A 17,908-nucleotide genomic window follows, 5' to 3' on the forward strand; every position below is an offset into this window, starting at 1 on the left:
GCACAGGGCAGGGCGTAGCAGAGGCGGGACTTTGAGTGACAGGAACCTCAACTATGTGGTGACTCAGGTTCTGGGCAGCCTAGGCCCTTCCTTCCCTGCTCAGCGTGATCTCCTTAAGCTGGACTTTGGGAAATGTGAGTAGAGAAGGGAGGGAAGTCCAGGCTGGTATCCCTTTCCCCTGGAAACTTGGGAAAAGGCAGAGGAAGTTGGGAAGGATGGCAGGAAAGCAGATTCCTAGGTAGGGGTGCAGAGGTTAGTGTTCCCCTCTTGGCCCTCCCCCCACTTGAAGCGGCTGCTCTGTTCATTCCTGCTCCCTCCCTCGGCTCCTGTTTACAACTCTGCCCGCCCAGTCCCCTGCTCATTCTGAGCTCTTCTGTCTTCTCTGCCTCCCTCCCTCCTTCAGAGATTCATACAATCATTTTGCCACTTCCTTTCCCTAATCTATCTATCTTTCTTCTTCTTCTTTTTTTTTTTTTTGTATTGGGAATCGAACTCAGAGGCTCTCTACCCCTGAGCTACATCCCCAGCCCTTTTATTTATTTTTTTAAATTTCAAGACAGGGTCTCACTAAATTGCCCAGGCTGTCCTTGAACTTTCAGTCCTCCTGCCTCAGCCTCCTGCTTCTCTGGGATTATAGCCTACACCAGGGCACCCAGCATTCCCTCATCTTAAGGGCATGTCTATTATTTTTTCCATGGCCCTTGTGGCTACCTGGCTTCCTGTCTCTGCCCAGTTTTTCTCCTTTCTTCTGCGTGGACAATCTTTCTTGGCTTCCCTTCCTCCCAGGCTTTGTACTCTGAAGACAGAGCCCTGTGTCTCTTGTTCTCTAACTGGCTCTAATTTGGGGTCTATTTGGACCTGAAGATTTCATTAGCACTGAGTATCATAGAAGAGTTTCAAGCGTTGGCTGTCCAATTCGAGTAATTCAGGAACTCCTTATTTGAAATTTGAGGTTTAATTCAGGCTGGACTTTGCATTGAGTTTGGGAAGGATGATTTTATTTGGCTTCATATTTTTGAGGGTTAGGGTGAAGAGTTCGGAATTTGAGAACTGCTAAGGAAATGTTTGAATTCTTGAGTCATCCAATAAGGTTGCTGTTTGGCTGGGGAACATGACAGATTAGGAAGTGTGGAGTGAACGGGAAAAGGGCCTGTTTGGCAGGGAAGCTAATACCAGGGTTGGTGTGGGGTGGAGCTGGGGTCTGGGAGATCCCCAGTGGCCCTAAGAAGGGTTGATAGTCATTTCTCTGCTGCTAAGGACGCTGTGCAAGGGAACTTTCATGGGGTGGGGGGGGAGTCTGTTTTACAGAGACTGAGAACAGACGGCACACTTCACTTCCTTTCTGGATCACACTTTTAAAAGCCGAGATTACCCTTTGAGCTGTCAGCCTTTTTCTTCCCTGTAAATTGCTGATTTCAGAAAAGGGGATTGTGGCAAGAAGGGAGGGGAAGGGGAATCCCCTGGCAAGGGGCCGGTCCACAGAGCTCCCCTTTGTGGTTACTATGGAAACAGGCATAATAGGAACAAAACAGAGGCACATTGCCTGGCAACGGAGGAGCCCAAGGTTCATCATACACAAACTCACAACACGTATATTTCAGGGAACCCCCAGGGAGGGAGGAAGCGTCACTTCTGGGGAAGCTGGGCTATCCCAGTGATGAGGAGTCCTAGAGCTCACCTAGTTTTGCAAGTGAGTCTGGACGACAGGGGTGTTAGACACCTCTGATGGCTGGTGGAGAGTGCTGGCTCAGGGCTGACCTCCCCGTCTGGGTGGGTATAAAAGACTATAACCTTTAATTTGACAGGAGTGTGAAACCTTGGAGAAGACTTTTTTTTTTTTTTTTTCCCCAGTGTTGGTCAAAGAGGACTCTTAACAAAGTGTGTGAGTGTGCATACATGTACATGTGTGTGGTGTGGGGGGAGGCAGCAGTGTAAAAGACCTGGTTTTAAAGAAAAAAGAGTTTTCAGTTTTCTCAAAGTATAAGTCCTGCAAGAAATTCAGAGGACAAGGTAAGAGTGATCAGAGCCATTTCCTTGGGGACTGAGTGCCTCTAGGGCAGGGATTCCATCTTGCCAAATTCTCTTTTACATCTTATGCCATCACCACAGGTCCCTGACGCCGTATGGAACATACAATAATGTTTGTGCAGCTGCAGGAGAGACCGACACATAAGAAAATTGCTTTCTGGGAACTGAGAGTCCCAGGAAACTAATGGTGTGGGATGCAGGATGCTGCTCTGGGAGAAAGAGCAGGGGCTTTGTGATCAGTTATGTCTGGAGTTCATTCATTTGTTCATTCATTCATCTGTTGCCAAAGGCTGGGTATCTCAGTGGTAGAGCACAAGCTCAGCATGTATGAGGTCCTGGGTTCACTCCTCAGCACCACATAAATAAATAAACAAACAAATAAATAAATAATATTTTTTGGAAGGTACCAGGGATTGAACTCAGGACACTCAACCACCAAGCCACATCCCCAGACCTATTTTGTGTGTGTGTGTGTGTGTATATATATATATATATATATATTTTTTTTTTTTTTTAAGAGACAGGGTCTCACTGAGTTTCTTAGTGCTTTGCTAAATTGCTGAGGCTGGTTTTGAACTTGTGATCCTCCTGTCTCCACCTCCCGAGCCGCTGGGATTACAGGCGTGTGCCACCATTTATTATTTATAAATAATAAAACCTGTTCCTGAGTGATTGCTATGTACCCACCACTGCTCTAGGCATGGGGCATACACGGGGGGGGGGGGACCTCTCTCCTTATGAAGCTTAAATGCTAGTGGGAGCTTTGACTCCTGCTTCAGTCAGTTGTGTGACTTCACAGAAATCACTAACCCTCTCTGAGACCATTGCCTCCCTCACTGGGTGCTTCCTTCCCAGGGTGTGTGAGGATTGAATGAGCTAATATATGAAAATACATGCTATGATGCAGAAAGAAAAAAAATCACCATTACAGTAGCTTTTTGGGATTTGGAGTGGAGGGGTGCTGCATTAGGCAGAAGAAAAAGGTTTGGCAGAAATTTCTAAAAGTTTGTCTCCACTTACATTATCAAGATCGTTTGAAAACATTCCCCTCCCCTGGGCTGAGTGGGCTGATGTAGGAAATCCCAGTTCTGGTTCCAGATCATGGTTTTTAGAGGCAGTGTGGAGGCTACCCACTCTCTACTTTCCTAGGACGGGCAGGAGCCAGTTCCTAGAACCACCCTCACCAGGTCATCTTGTTACCCTTATTCCTGAATGAAGTACCTGGCCAGTCACCCCTGTTCTATGCCTGCTCCAAAAGCCCACCTCACCATCCTGCCTTCTTCCCTGTTGACCAAGAAGGTGGCCAGAACAAACAAAGGAGCAGATAAGCTGGCTCTGAGCCCGGGAAGCTTGCCTCTGCTCTTGTTCCTGGGGGGCCTGATGAAGCTGAACTGAGGTGAATGACGCTGTCCAGGCCCTCCCACTTCCCATGTCCCATGTCCTGTTCTTTCTTTCCTATCCAACCTCCTTTCTCCAAACCCCTATAGCCCTCTTTGTGACATTTGTCACACCATAGCCATCTTTCTGAAAACTTGGAATGTAAATCAATTCCCATTTTAATATGTACTAGGAGACCTTGCTCTTTCAAGGAACCAAATGATGATTCATTTCAAAGTTAAAAATCCTTTGGTAAATTATTAACAGTGCTTACTTTGTGGGAGAGGGACTTTTGTAGAGAAGGAAGGAAGGCATTTACTTTTTATTATACATTTCTATATTATTTAAATTTTAGGGCCTGGGTGTAGTGCAGGGGTAGAGTATGTGTTTAGTATGTGGAAGGCCCTGGGTTCATTTCCAACACCAAATTAAATAAGTAAGCAAACACACCCCCCCGCCCCCCCCCAAAAAAAAAAAGAAAAAAACAAAGCAAACTTCACCATTAGGAAAGTATTGATTTTATTTTTTAAAATGTCAACAAGGGGCTGGGGTTATGGCTCACTGGCAGAGCGCTTGCCTAGCACATGTGAGACACTGGGTTCCATCCTCAGCACCACATATAAATAAATAAAAGTATTGTGTCTATATACAACTAAAAATAAAATAAAATAAAAATGTCAACAAGGATTAACTGATTTGTAGGATTATAGGCCAGTTTATCTTTTGGGGGAGTACTGGAATTTGAACCCAGGGACATTTTATCACCAAGCTACATCCTCAGCCCAACTCTTTATTTTTGATTTTGAGACAGGGTCTCACCAAGTTGCTGAGGCTGGCCTTGAACTCGTGATCCTCCTTCCTCAGTCTCCCAAACTGCTGGGATTTCAGATGTGTGCCACTGCTCCTGGCAGGCCACTTTATCTCATTCTTGGTTTATGTTTATGAAACTGAATAAATATTATATACAATGAAATAAAATGCAAAAAGATGTCAGCAAACAGCTGTTTTATTTTTAAAAAAGTTTGTAAGCTTAAAAGTTGAGACTTTTTTTTTTCTCCTTTAAGTGAGATTAGTGCTAGGAAAGGAGTGCAGGACAAAATGGGAGAGAAGGTGATTTTTCAGGAAAGTCTGTGTCTATGACAGTGTGCTTGTGATGTGCATAGTGAGGTTGAGTCATTAAGTAAATACCTCTTTGTGTGTGGGTGTGTATGTGTGTGTATATGTGTGTGTGTGAGTGGGGGGGCTGGTGCCCAAGTCTCTGCATCTTTGCATGTCTATACCTGTCTGAAGTCTACATACGTGTTTCCACCTCTGTGTGTCCATTATTTGCTTGTCTGCATTTCTGTGGCTCCTTTTGCTGTCTCTTCCCTCCCCCACCGCTACCCTGTGAGGGTAACTGGACCTGCCTACAGCCCCCAGGGCTGGCAGCAGACTTTGCTGCTGGTATTTTTAGCCTGTAAACATGTTTGCCATTTCAGAGGACAGGGCCAGGCTGGTCTCAGCCCCAGCCCACTCAAGATCCTGCAGCCAGTAGGGTGCTCATGCCCTGGCCAGGTATTCTCAGTTTCCGAGCCTGAGGTCTCCGTCTCCTTTCCCCAGCATTTGGGAAGAAAGGGAAATTGGAGTGGGCAGTAAATGGCCACTTGGTTGGGGGAAGATAAGAGGACTCATAAGGGAGAAGAGAAAGGGAATATGGAGGATGGGGTGTGTAGTCAGAGGCCCCTATACCCCATCATTAAGCGTTTAATAAAAATCTCCATGTAGTTAGAAGTGGCTGTGGGAAATAGCTGTAAATTGGGATACTCGCGTCCTGCTAGTGCAGAGATGAGGGAGGGGTTGGGAAAATCCAGGAGGACAGGGAAGGCGGAGGAAGAGCTGAAGCCCAGGCTCCTCAGCTTCGTGGGGCGGGGGGACAGTTTGCAGAGGAAGGTGGGAAGCCCCGTCACTTCTCTAAGGGCTGCAGGCCCGACTCCGGGTGTTGCTGCCCCAGCTGAAGCAGCACTGTAGAGCCTGGGGCATCGGCGACCCTGATTCTTGGAGGGTGGGACCGGCGTCTCTAAGTTGGTTCCATAGGGGGAGAGGATGAGCGGGCATCATGAAAGTCTGAAGGCAAGAAATGGGTGCGGCTACAGAGGAGTTTGGGAACCAAGCGAAGTGTCTGGGACGAGGGATGAAATCTTGCCTAATCAGAGATAAAACTCAAAGGTCCGTGTTTCAGGCTGGAGGTCGCGAATGAATCATCCAAGTCCCCAATAACTCTCAGTCCCTTGGCCCTTCCTGCAAAATGGGTTGACTCTCAATTCCAGCTATGAGCCCAGCGTGCTTCAAGGAGGTTTTGGTCGATGAAGCCACACACTCCACTTACTAGGGGAGGGGAGTAGATCCTGGCTACAGGGCAGGGAGCAAGAGACGGGGGAGGGGAGTAGGCGACACCTCCTTGTTCCTGCGTCCCCTCCGTGCCCCTCCACCACACCAACCTACTCCCGGTCCCTCGAGTGTCCGCCCCGCTTGCTGGTCTCAGCCCTGTTCGGGCCCCGCCCGGCCCCGCCCTCTCCCCACAGCTCTGGCCGACCCGCCCGCCCGAGCCGGAGTTACAAGAGCCGCCTCCGCGCGCGGGGGCCCGGCCACTCGGAGCAGCTCTGCCGCGGGGACTGCACCGCCCGCCCTGCCGGACCCGCCCCGACCCGGGCTCGCAGCAGTCAGCAGCCACAGCACCGCGACCTCGGGTCCCGCGCTGGCTATGGCTGTGCCCCGGGGCTGAACGCGCAGGTAGGGGCGCTTGGCGCACCGTGGCGCGATCGGGGGCCACTGCACCCATAACCTGTGGGGGAGGCGGGTTGCGGGGCTCCATCCAGGCGCATTGAGAGTGGTGTCACTGTGAGAATTCACAGTTTGGAGCAAGCTTGTCCTCCCGCAGCCGCGGGGCGGGGTGGGGGGCGACGCGTCATGCTGCGGGAGCGGAGCTCTTTTGGGGCACAAGTTGGGTCAAGTTGGAAAATCGCTCCGAAGTGTGCTTCGCTCCACTCCTATTTCTCTCAGGGGTGGATTGTTGTCCCTGCCGCACGGCAGGGCGCCCCGTTTCTGGCCTGATCCCACCCCCTCTCCTTGGGGCGGTGGCTCAGCGCGCCACTCCGTTTGTATTCCCTGTTTACAGGAGTTTCCGAGATCGCAGCGGCAGTCCCCCCGGCCCCTCCCGGTGCCCCTGAGCCTCTGCTCGGTGCGCCCCCTCCGCTGTCCTTCCTTGCTGCCCGCACCTCCGCCCCTGCCTTGCCTCCCGAGTCCTCCCGGCCCCACCCTGTTCTGTACCACGAGCCTCTCCTTTTCTCGCTCCTGGCGGCCCTCCGCGCCACCCCCAGCAGCCCCGCCCTGCTCTTGCCCCTCCGTGTTCCCGGCTCCAGAAAACTCCCTTCTTCTTCCAGGGCCGCCGAGCCTGGAAGTTTGCAGCGCTCCTCCCGACGGGATGGGTGGGAGTGGGGGTGGGGGTTGGGGAGCATAATTAGGGAGATTCCTGCGTTGGGGTGGGCGGGAGGGGGGGGCGTGCAGCCACACAGCCTCCAGAACCGCCCCTTCCCCTCCAGAGGCGGCGCTTTCTCCCCCACCCAACTCCCAAACCCGTCCGGGCGGGATGGCCCCCGCCCCAGCGCTTGGCTCCGCGCCAGCAGCCTGAGGAATGTGGTGGTTGGAGCCGGTGACTAATTCAAACCAGAACTTGGGGAGGAGTGGTGAGGGTCAAAGGGGAGGGGGAAAGGGGCTGTGTGTGGGAGGTGGGGGCAGGAGCAGGGCTTGGCGTAGGAGGAGGACTTAGCTGCCCTCGCTGGACCCCTCCACTCGGGCAGCGCGCGCCAGGAGAGAGGGCCGGGGGGCGAGGTCCTGCTGTGGGGCTGGAAAGGCAGCGTGCTTTAGGGTGTGTGCAGAGAACTGTGTTATGTAAGGCTTTCCCATGCAGGGAGGGGGTGTGCAGTGTGTGAGGGCCTGGCCCGCCCCTGGCAGGGCTGGGCGCCCCCTACAGTGCCAGGTCTGGGGTGTGGGGGCACAGATCCTTGGCGACTTTGGCCAGGAGGGACTTGTGAGTTGGGAGCAATGAAGGTTGTGCCCCTTGCGTGGGAGGGGAGCTGAGGGGGCCGATGAAAGACCTGGGGGGATCTCTCAGTTCTGAGCCTCGACAACCAGGTGGGGATGGCTCTGGTACTTCTGCACTGTGTGACCACGGAGGGATTGTGCGAGTTTCGTGTGTTCTATTGCGCGCTTCTTAGGGTGTGGCCCTGGGCGGAGGTGAGAGTAGTGGCGAGAATGCCCTGCTCTGTGGAGGGATTTGGGGAAAGGCAGTGTGAAGCCTCTCGTGACTTTGAGGTCCTTAAAGAATGACATGGGATTTCCCCAGGAATAGGGGCCCAGATATCTACCTCTGTCCCCAGCATATCGCTGGGCTCACAATAAATGGTTTTGAAATAGTTCTCCCCATTCGAATTTAACCTCTCACTGCAGGGTCTAGCTTCACCTTCTCTGCTTCCTAGCAGCACCTAGCACATGATAAGTGTTGGTTGATTTTGTGGGATCCAGTGATCTAATGGGTGCTGTCCTGATAGGTGAATTTGAGGGAGAATGGGGAAGAAGGGAGAGATTGATTTGGGAAGCATTTGAAGGTTTCCATGTCTGTACTGGGTGTAATTGAGGGGACTAGATCTCTCTTTGGTCCATGCCCCAGGAGAGAAGTCCCTGAGCAGGGTGTGGCACTCTTCTCTTTCCCAGGCTTCCTTCTCTGCTTGGAGGGTCTTTAGACTGGGGCCTCACCTGGTGGGCAGAGTGTGCAGACTGGGGAGTACAAGGGAGCCCCAGCTTTAGGAAGCACCTTGTTCTGAGCTGTGAGCTGGGCAGTAAGAGAGGGTGGGAAAGGAACTGGGACCACCAAAGCTGAGTTAGCAAAGCCTGCAGGCCCTGTGGGGCGGATGGGAGATGAGTGCTGGAGGATGTGAGTCCTCTAAAGTCCTTGTCCCTAAGAGAGTATGCACAGGGACAGTGTGAGAGAACAGGACACAGGGGCAATGCAAGACATGCAGAGTTTAGTAATGCTGATATGGCAGTCAGGGGTCTTGGCCTGGGCGGCTCCTTGAAGAGATGACCCCACAGAGCTGGGGACACAGAGCTGCCAGCCAGAGGGTGAGGCTACAGGGCCAGGGCCAGGGTCAGGGTGGGGGATGAGAGAGAGTAAGCCATAGGAGACTGGTGAAGGAGGAAAGCCAGCACCAGTCAAGGGCAGGGAATGAGCTGGGGGTCCTATGTCACCTAAGACCCAGGGAGGCCCCTGGGCACCACCACACTGGATTCTTTTGCTCAAAGTGGAACTGGCTGGTGAACCCTGGCAGAGCACACCACCCTGAGCCTGAGGAGCTGGTTTGAGGGGTTGGGGCAAAGCTGTGGGGGTGGAGGGGGGTGTGGGCTACTAGGGTGTGGCTACCACCTCCTTTAGAACTTGAGAACTGCCTGGGGACAGAGAGGCAGACCAGGAGAGCTAGTTCGACTCCTGATGGGAACTTTGCCTGGACGCCCCCAGGTTTCTCTCCCTGGAGTTGGGCTGACCATGTGCTGTTGCACACTTAGGTTTGAGAAAGGGAGGTGGCCGCTGGAGAGGGTTTAGAATGTTCGATTAGGTCTGTAATCCTTGCTACTCCAGAGGCTGAGGCAGGAAGATTGCAAGTTTGAGGCCATCCTTGAAAACTTTGCAAGACCCTGTCTTAAAATAAACAATAAAAAGGGATGGAATGCAGCTTGGTGTTAGAGTGCCCCTGGGTTCAATCCTCAATACAGGGGGGAAAAAAAGAAAAGAAAAGAAAAAGCAAGAGAAAGAGTGCCTTTAGCTTGGGTGGTGGCAGTGGGAGTCTAGGGCCTTTTGCTCTCTCTGCCTGCTGAGGGCTTCAGCCACGCTGCCAGGGACTTACATTTCACTGGGCTCTACCAGTGGACAGTCTAGCCAGGCTCCTGAGCCTTTCTGAGTTCAAGCAGAGAGATTTCCTTCATGCCAGAATGTGTCTGAGGGGTTCCGGGGGCACGTAGTGGAGCCACAAGGCACCACAGGAATTTGTGTATGCATTTTTTCTTTTTTGCAGTACTGAATTGAACCCAAGGGCACTTTACCCTTTGAACTACTTCCCCAGTCCATTTTTTGTTTTGAGTCAGGGTCTCGCTAAATTGCCCATTCCAGCCTCAAATTTCTGTTCTTCCTGCTTCAGTCTCCTGAGTCACTGGGATTATAGGCCCTGTATATGCATTTAAAAATATATTTTTTCCGCTGGGATTGTGGCTCAGCGGTAGAGCGCTCACTTGGCACAGGCGGGACCCGGTTCGATTCTCAGCACCACATAAAAATAAAGGCATTGTGTTGTGTCCATCTATAAAAAAAAAAAAAGATTCTCTCTCTAAAATATAGATATTATATATATATATATATATATATATATATATATGTATGTATTTTAATTGTGGTTGGACACAATACCTTTATTTTATTTATTTATTTTTATGTGGTGTGAGGATCGAACTCAGGGCCTTGCATGTGCTAGGCGAGCGCTGTACCGCTGAGCCACAACTCCAGCCCCTGTGTATGCACATTTTGATGAACTCAGCCTCAGTTCCTACCCAACAAGGCTTGGGGCTGGGCCGTTGTAGCTGGTGGTCTTGGGTCCACCACTCTTAGCAGTGCAGGGATTGTAGCTCTACTGTGCCCTTGGGTCCCTGTGACTACCTGTGTCACAACCTCTGAATTTCTTTCTTTCTTTCTCCCTTGCTTTCATACTGGGGATGGAACCCAGGGTGTCGCTGAGCTACAGCCCCAAGCCATTTTAATGTTTTGAGACAGAATATGGCTAAATTGCCAAGGCTGACCTTAAACTTTCGATCCTCCTGCCTCAGCCCCGAAGTTACTGGATTACAGGCATGTGCCACTCTGCCAAGCAGCAGCCTTTGAATTTGAGTGAGGTTTGCATCATTGTCTGTGAGTGGGTGTCCCATTGGTTGAACATAGGGATCCTCACATTGTGGTGGGCCTGGTGGGCCTCTGCTCGCCTAGTGGGGTTTGGAGGGCCTGGGTCATGGCAGTCTGCCCTGGTGGTGGAGGTTTCCTGCTGGCTGCAGAGGCTGTAGGTAAAGACTGGAGTTAGCCTTCCTGTCCCAGAGGTCCAGGCCCTAGAGTCTGTGTGCAGATATCTAGGAGAGAGAGGGCTAGGGAAGCCCTGGGAGTGCAACCCCACAGAGCGAGGCTGAGCGAGGCTGAGGGAGGCACTGCACACGTCCTGTCAGGGAGGGGCATCCTGCCAAGTCCCCTGGGGCCTGAGCGGAGGTTCTAGGGGAAGGGGAAGTGCCTGGAGCAGATCCGGGCTACAGCTACGTGTGCTGACTGTGCTGGGGGGCGGCTCTTGGGCCCTGCCCGGCCCTGCGCCCCTGCACTAGTGTGGTCTGACCACTGGGGGGCGAGCGCAGAGCACTGTCTCTAGAGCTGGCCAGGAGGGGATGGAGGGCAGCCTCCAAGCTGTGCTGACCCCTCAGGGTCAAGGCAAGAGCTTTCTTCTTTACTCCCTCTCCCTGCCCTGAAGGGCCCCACACCTCATCAGTTGGTGTCCTAATCCCAGTGGTCCTGGATAAAGGGCCATTCTTCCATGTCTCTGTGGTCAGGTGTGGGAGTTCCCATTGTACAATATAATGCTTGTCCCCAAGTCTCTGTCACAAGGAGGGTAGGGGTGTCCCTCTTGGCCAAGGGAGGAAGCAGGAATCTCCCTCTCTGCTGGAAGTGGGAACTTGGACTTTACAGCTTGGAGCTTGCTGGGGTCGTGGGAGACAGATGTGTGTGGCCAGGGTAGAGAGAGGTAAAGAGAGATTTCAGAAAGCCGCCAGTTGGCTGCGCTCCAGGTAGAGAGCCGCCCTGGCTGTCAACAATCAGAAAAGCCACACTGGTGAGGGTCAGGGAAGGGGGGGTAGGGAGGGGATGGCTAGAGCGATGAGACTGGAAAACTTTCTCCAGGTAGGAGCTGTGGGCTGGGCCAGCTCAGCCTCCCACCCCCAAGGTTAAGTAGCAGGGTGGCAAGATTGGCAGGTGCGCACACAGGGAAGTGCAGACTCAGGGACACAGCACCAGGTGAGCAGGTAAAGGGTCTCATGACAGGTGTCTGCTGTGAGCTGGGCCTGTGGTCCTGCTCTGGGCAGTGAAGGGTGGGGAGCAGGGCTGATGAGGGTCTTTGAGTACCTGCTGTGTGTGTGAGTCCTTGTATGTCTTTCTCTGAATATCTTTCCAGGGTCCATGTCACCTGTATCTTGCAATATGTGGGTCTGATTCTCCCTGATAATTCCACCCTCCCTCGTAAATTGAAAGTGCCCCCTTGGGGCATACTGCCCAGAATCAGCTGGGTAGATTTGTGAAGGTTCCCAGTGCCACTTAGATCACTACCCACTTCTACTTCAAGTAGAAAAAGGGTATGCTTTTTTTCCTCCCCAAATAGAAGTCTGGCAGCTGCGTCCTTGAGGGTCCATTTTGAGGCTTAGGTCCTGGGAGATGCCACCCCTGTATTTCTCCTTGCTCCTCTGGGATGAGGGTCTGCCTGCCAGGGACATTTCCTTCTCCCAGGGAGTGGCAATGCTTGCATTACCCTGTGAGTGCTTGCCTTTAGAGTGAGCCTGGTGCCGGTTCAGCCCCAGAAGGTTCTCTTTCCCCCACCTGTTGGGGCCCAGGATAAACCTAGAGGTGAGCTGGGTTCTGGGAAGCTCAGGGTTACTGACTCCTGGAGACGCAACTTCTGTGAGTCCCAGAATCCAAAGGCCCCTCGAATGCAAGGCGCTGGGACCCCAGCAGGGCCAGCATGAGGCTGGTGTGTGGGGAGGGGCCTCTGGAGGCTCCTCTGTCTTCCTATGGGTCTGTCCCTCCAGCATTCATTCTTTACCCCTCCAGCTCCGGTCTCACTTCTGATATCTCCCGCGTGCATCTTTCTCTGTGGTTTCTCATCCTGTGTATTTACTTGTGCCTTCATCTCTTCTTGAGTGAAAACTGTTGGCGTTGGAGTCAGAGAACCCTGGGCCTGCAGGGCAGCTCAGTCATCTAACCTCTGATGCCTGTTTTCACATCTCTAAAATAAGAATCTTAATTCTCACTGCATAGGGTTGTTTGGGGACGGACTGAGACCCCGGGCATGGGATGTCGCCAGCACAGTACCTTGCAGGCAACAGTACAGAATTCTCTGCAGAATTCTCTCTCAATGTGTGGCGGCAGTCGGGATGAGGTTAGGAGGGTTCTTTCTTTCTTCCCATGTGGAGCTTTCTCTTCCTCCTTGCTCTGGGGAGTGTTTATGAGGGCACACACCCCCCCCTCCCCGCCCTGGGTGTGTCTCTCTTCTTTGAATATCCACCCCACCTCCTGGTTATGAGTGTTTGGGGCTTTCCCTGTGGTGGAGGTCTCTAATTCTGGGCTTGAGTCATTGCATGATCAGGACAGGGACTGTTTCTCTCTGGCCCTGTGTCTACGGTGGGTTGGTTGGCACCGGTGGGAGCTGCTGTGCTGGGTGGAAGTTTCGCTGCGGCTGGTGTCTTCCCTGCCATGTGGGAGGGGGTGCCTCTCTCTTCCTTGAAGTGTTGCCTTCTGTGTCCAGCCTGTGTAGGTGGATGCGAGTCATGTGCCCCTCGGGTGTGCATCTTCAGGTTGGTGCATTCAGGCATTGAGGCCCATGGGCTTCACGGGGAGTGTATCAGTTCCTGTCATCTTGACGCTGAAGCTGATGCAAGGCTGTCTTCAGCTGCTGCAGCAATTAGCCTAGGCCTCCTCCCTGGCTGGCTTCATGTGATCTCTGTCGGCGAAGAGGCCTGGTCCCCACTCCTCTGAGCACTGGAGAAACAATGCTCCTCCAGAACCAGCCCTAGCAGAGGCCCTCTGCTTTGGGCAAGGATTCGGCTTCCTGGGCATCTCCTGGGTCGGCTCTGTGTTCTCCCAGTCCATGGTAGTGGGCACGGCAGAGCCCTGCTTCTCTGTATATATTCTTTGAGGTTTTGAATCATAGAGTGGCCCGTTCTTCCGTCAGGGCTTCTGGCCTGAAACACGCTCCGTCCCTGTAGTCTTGAGTGTGTCCTCTCAGCTTTGCAGTCAGAGCGCCCTCAGGATCTTAGTTCTTTTCTGACCTTAGGGGTTTTCATCCAGCCCTGCTCTTCCTATCACAAAGAACACCGTGAGCCAGGGTCAGGTGGGCTATGAGCTAGCAGGCCAGGGTTCCAGGACCCAGCACCGCTCCATTCTCGCCTCTCTAGACCTTGTTCCCTCATCTGGTGTGGCTGTCAGTGCTGTCCCATAGAACCCCACAGTGGGGGAAATCTAGATCCATGCCAGGATGGGAGCCAGTAGCCTGAAATGTGGTCAGTGAAACTCCTGAAATGTGGCTAGTGCCATGAATGAACTACAGTTTTAATGTAACTTGATTTAAGTTTAAATAGTCACGCGTGGATACGCCACCATGTTGGATAGCCTGACTCTGAGGTCTCTAATAGCCCAGAGGCTTGTGATGCTTGACGAGGAACATGGAATTCCCCAGAGCTCCAGAGAACTGCCTCGGGGAGAAAGCAGGACAGAGCCCTCTGCACCCGGGAAGCCTGACTAAACCTCAGTTGCGTGGGAGGAGGAGACGGAAGGACCATCTGCGCCTGGTATATAGGCTCCAGGGACAGGGGAGAGACCAAGGGCTGGGACCCACATGCAGGTCCTTGCCATCATGGCTTACAGCTTCTGTTTGCATCCCATGCGGATCCTCATCAGCTGAGAGGGGAGTCCTTGCTGGCTGGGTCAGGAAGGCATGACTGGAGCCGCAGCAGTGGGGTGGTGGGCAGCCTCACCTGGCGAGGAAGCTCTCAAGTGCCCGGCCAGGACCCACCTGCAGCCTCAGGTGCAACAGCTTCAGTCTTCCCAGGCTGCGTACCTTTCTCAGAGTGGCTTCTCCCTCTCCTGGAGGCAGCCTGGTTGAAGCTCCTGGGCTCCAGCTTTGTGCTTCCAGGACTCCTGTCTAGGGTCCCCGTCCTGAGGAGCTAACAGGAGCCCCAGCCCCTGTGGCACCTGGGGGTCTAGAGGAGGAGGCGTGTGCAGATCGGGTTTTAGGCGTGACCCTTTGCCTGTCTGGAGCTGTTGCTGCCGGCCGCAGTGACTCACTGGGGAAGGAGGGAGGGTGGGGCTGACATGTGGGCGAGGGTGAGCTGGCTGCTTTCTCCCCGCCTGCTGCTGGCTCAGCACCAGGACGCTGGGCTGAGAAAGGGGCCCCACTCAAGGAGGAAGATGGGTGCTGGGGAGACCCGAGGGGGCTTCGGAACAGAGAGGCCTGGGCTGGAAACTTTCACCGTCGCTGCCTCTGCCTGGCTCTTTATCTGCAGGGCTGGCTTCTTAGCACTGGACTTAACCCAGAAGGTGCCCTTTAAGTTCCAGTTTTGCTGTTTCACATTGGAAAGGGTCATGGCCACTTCCTGCAGTGGCCTCTCTGCCTGCTGGGAAGGGATGAGCTGTTTTCCCAGCTCACACCTGTGCCAGCAGGCCCTCAGCACCTGTGTCCATGACAAGCACTGCATTTCTGAGTTTGTCAACTGGGAGAACAGGTGTGGAGGCCTAGGCTGGAGGGGGTGAGGGGTTGTGTTTACCTTTTCATCCACGTTGAGATCCACCTAGACTGGAACTGCTGAGTGCCTGTGAATTTCCAAGAGTCACAGTCCTGTAGCACCTTGAAGACCCATTTATAGTCATTTCTGAGAAGGTTCTCAAGCCTCTGGAACATTCTGAAGCTAAATTGGTTACACCCAGAGCACCTCAGTTATAATTTATATCTGGGACAGGATCTAAGTGTTTTGAATTTCCATATCTGGCACATGGAGTGCATTCAATAAATGTTTAGAGGATGCATGAGTGGCGTTAGGTAACAATCTCATGCAGTATGCAATTAAGTGCTGGGCTGGGCTGTGTTTGTTCCTGACTAGAGTCTTTTGCAGCCTCTGGTACAATGGTGGACATTCAGGAGGTGATCGGTAGTTATGTATTTATTGATTGGTAGACTAATTCTTGATGCAAACAGCTTCAGGGTGGAGCTCTGGGTGAGGCTCCCCTACACAATTTCAGGGGTATGCTTTTGATGGCTGATGCCACCATTTTGTGAGGGTGGCTGTAGTTCCTGGCTGTACCCAGGGTTCTGCCTAAAGTCTTATCAGGGTGCCACTGCAGCTGACAGCTCATCCTGTCGCGTGGCATGACTTTACTTAAGGACCTGCCTCATGGTTCAGTGTGGGCAGCCAGATGGGTCTCCACTCACCGTGGGTCTGAGGCAGGCTTGGCTCTACCCCAGCCTCTTGGTTTGGGCCCTTGCCTGCTGGGATTAGGGCTCCTTTTTGTTCAGGTAGCGGCAAGACTCCTAGAGTTCCCATCTGGCGAGGATTCCTCTTGGTCCTGAGGACCAGGTTAGAGATGATAAACTAGCATATTGTCACTGGGAGAGGGAGGGCATTGCCATCCCCACCTTAGAGGCCCCTTCTGAGGAGTCTCATATCAGACAAGATGTGGTTTAGGGGAGCATTCCAGATGCAGGTTGTAGACTGGTATCATTGTTCTCTTGGAGTAAAGCCTGGATAAATTGGTCTCTCAAAATTTCTGTCTCCATCTGTAAAGTGGAGACAGTAATGTCTCCCTCCGGAAGCTGCTGTGGAGACTGATGAGCATGTGGTGTTGTGGAACACCTGTGTTGCCAGTGCTCGCTTCTCTTTCCTTCACACCTCTCGGAAATCCTTTTTCATTTCCATTTTTGCAGATGAGGAAAAGGAGGTTCAGAGAAGTCAAGTGCCTTGGCCAAGGTCCCACAGCTAGGACGAGGCAGAGCCAGGATTTGAAACTGGGTCTGGCCTCCTCTCAGCCTACTTTCCGTGATACCAGGCTTGAGAATCATGGAACTGCTGACTGTAGTGGGGGCTTGGCCTGGGGAACAGCGTTGGTCAGGGTTTCAAGTGAGCTGAGTGTGAGCATCTTTATGAATTTGTGCCTAGGCTGTGTGACCGAGATTCCCGACACAGAGACTGAGGGGAAGAAAGGAAGGAGGGGCGGGCTCCTGGCAAGGCATTCGCTCCTGGACTGAATCCTGCAAAGGTCAGTAGGAGGGAGAGTGTGAGGGTTTGTGGGTGGAGGTGTCAGAATGGGGGATGTCGGAAACCTCTTGTGGCATTGGGAGGTTGGGCCCTGAGTGGAAGGGACAAGGGGCTGGTCACCTCCTTTTCACTCCCTGGAATCCCAAATCCATGGCTTTCTCATGCCCTCATGTCCTCATGTCCCCACTGACCTGAGCTCCATTTTCTCATCTCTTCCCAGATGGAGAAGGAGGAGGAGACTACCCGGGAGCTGCTGCTGCCCAACTGGCAGGGCAGCGGCTCCCATGGGCTCACCATTGCCCAGAGGGATGACGGTGTCTTTGTGCAGGAGGTGATGCAGAACTCCCCTGCGGCCCGCACTGGGGTGGTCAAGGAGGGTGAGTGTGCATTGGGTGCCAGGAATTGGGGGTGGGTGAGGGTGTGGAAGGACAGGAGAGAGGGCAGGGAGCAGGCACAAATGGGCAAGTGGCTACAGAGGATCCAGTCCCAGCACCTCAGGATGGTGGGTACCAGAGTCTGGCCCTTTCTTGCCTGTGGACTCCTGGGAGGCTGCTGTGGGGGTCATGGAGACGCAGCTTTGGAAATAGTCTTTCTTTTCCTTTTTTTTTTTTTTTTTTGAGGTACAGGACACTCTATCACTGAACCACATTCTTAACTGTTTTTATTTTATTTGGAGACAAGGTCTTGCTAAATTGCTGGGGTCTTGAACTTGCAATGCTCCTGCCTCAGCCTCCCAAGTTGCTAGGATTACAGGTGTGTGCATCTGCACCCAGCAATAGCCTGAGCCCCGGTTTCCTCATCTGTACATTGAGTCTTACCAAACCCTCCTGGTGCTCATGAGGGTTAAAGCAATTCAGTTTACATGCCCAGTGCATGGCTGTTTCCCTGAGACCCTGGGTCTTACCTGTTTGCTGCTCTTTCCTGCTCAGGGGACCAGATTGTGGGTGCCACCATCTATTTTGACAACCTGCAGTCAGGCGAGGTGACCCAGTTGCTGAACACCATGGGGCATCACACTGTCGGCCTGAAGCTGCACCGCAAGGGGGATCGTTCCCCTGAGCCTGGTCAGACCTGGACCCATGAAGTCTTCAGCTCCCGCAGCTCAGAGGTGGTTCTGGTGAGTACCATGTGGCCCATTTGTGCCCTGAGCTCCCCTAGACCACACTGGCCTGTTGTCCCCACTTTATGAACCTTCTGTCTGCTTCTTGGACTTTCTTCTAACTCCTCCTCTTTTTACCTTTCTGGGCTCTCTTGGGCCCTTGGTTAGCCTGTTCCTTCCTACTCCTGTGTGGCATGTGGCTGATGCTGCCCATAAGTCTTCCATCAGTCTCTTGAGAGTGCCCACTGTGCCATGGCATGGGAACCAGCTCATGAG

The 17,908-nt window shown here is 53.0% G+C and overlaps 1 protein-coding gene across 2 annotated transcripts in view; it reads left to right on the plus strand.

The window, feature by feature from the left end:
• Positions 1-6,015: 6,015 nt before the first annotated feature.
• Ahnak (AHNAK nucleoprotein) overlaps positions 6,016-17,908 on the plus strand; it is a 90,490-nt gene continuing 78,597 nt past the window's right edge. For both annotated transcript variants that reach the window (XM_046445545.2, XM_046445543.2), the window contains exons 1-4: positions 6,016-6,174; positions 16,435-16,534; positions 16,754-16,910; positions 17,463-17,650. In XM_046445545.2, coding sequence (XP_046301501.1) covers positions 16,754-16,910; positions 17,463-17,650 — 345 coding nt within the window. In that variant the 5' untranslated portion in view covers positions 6,016-6,174; positions 16,435-16,534. The remainder of the gene's footprint in view (positions 6,175-16,434; positions 16,535-16,753; positions 16,911-17,462; positions 17,651-17,908) is intronic.

Source organism: Marmota monax, unplaced genomic scaffold (assembly GCF_021218885.2).
Source record: "Marmota monax isolate L192 unplaced genomic scaffold, Marmota_monax_Labrador192_F-V1.1 WCK01_AAM20220418_F8-fsc00038, whole genome shotgun sequence".
NCBI lineage: Eukaryota > Metazoa > Chordata > Mammalia > Rodentia > Sciuridae > Marmota > Marmota monax.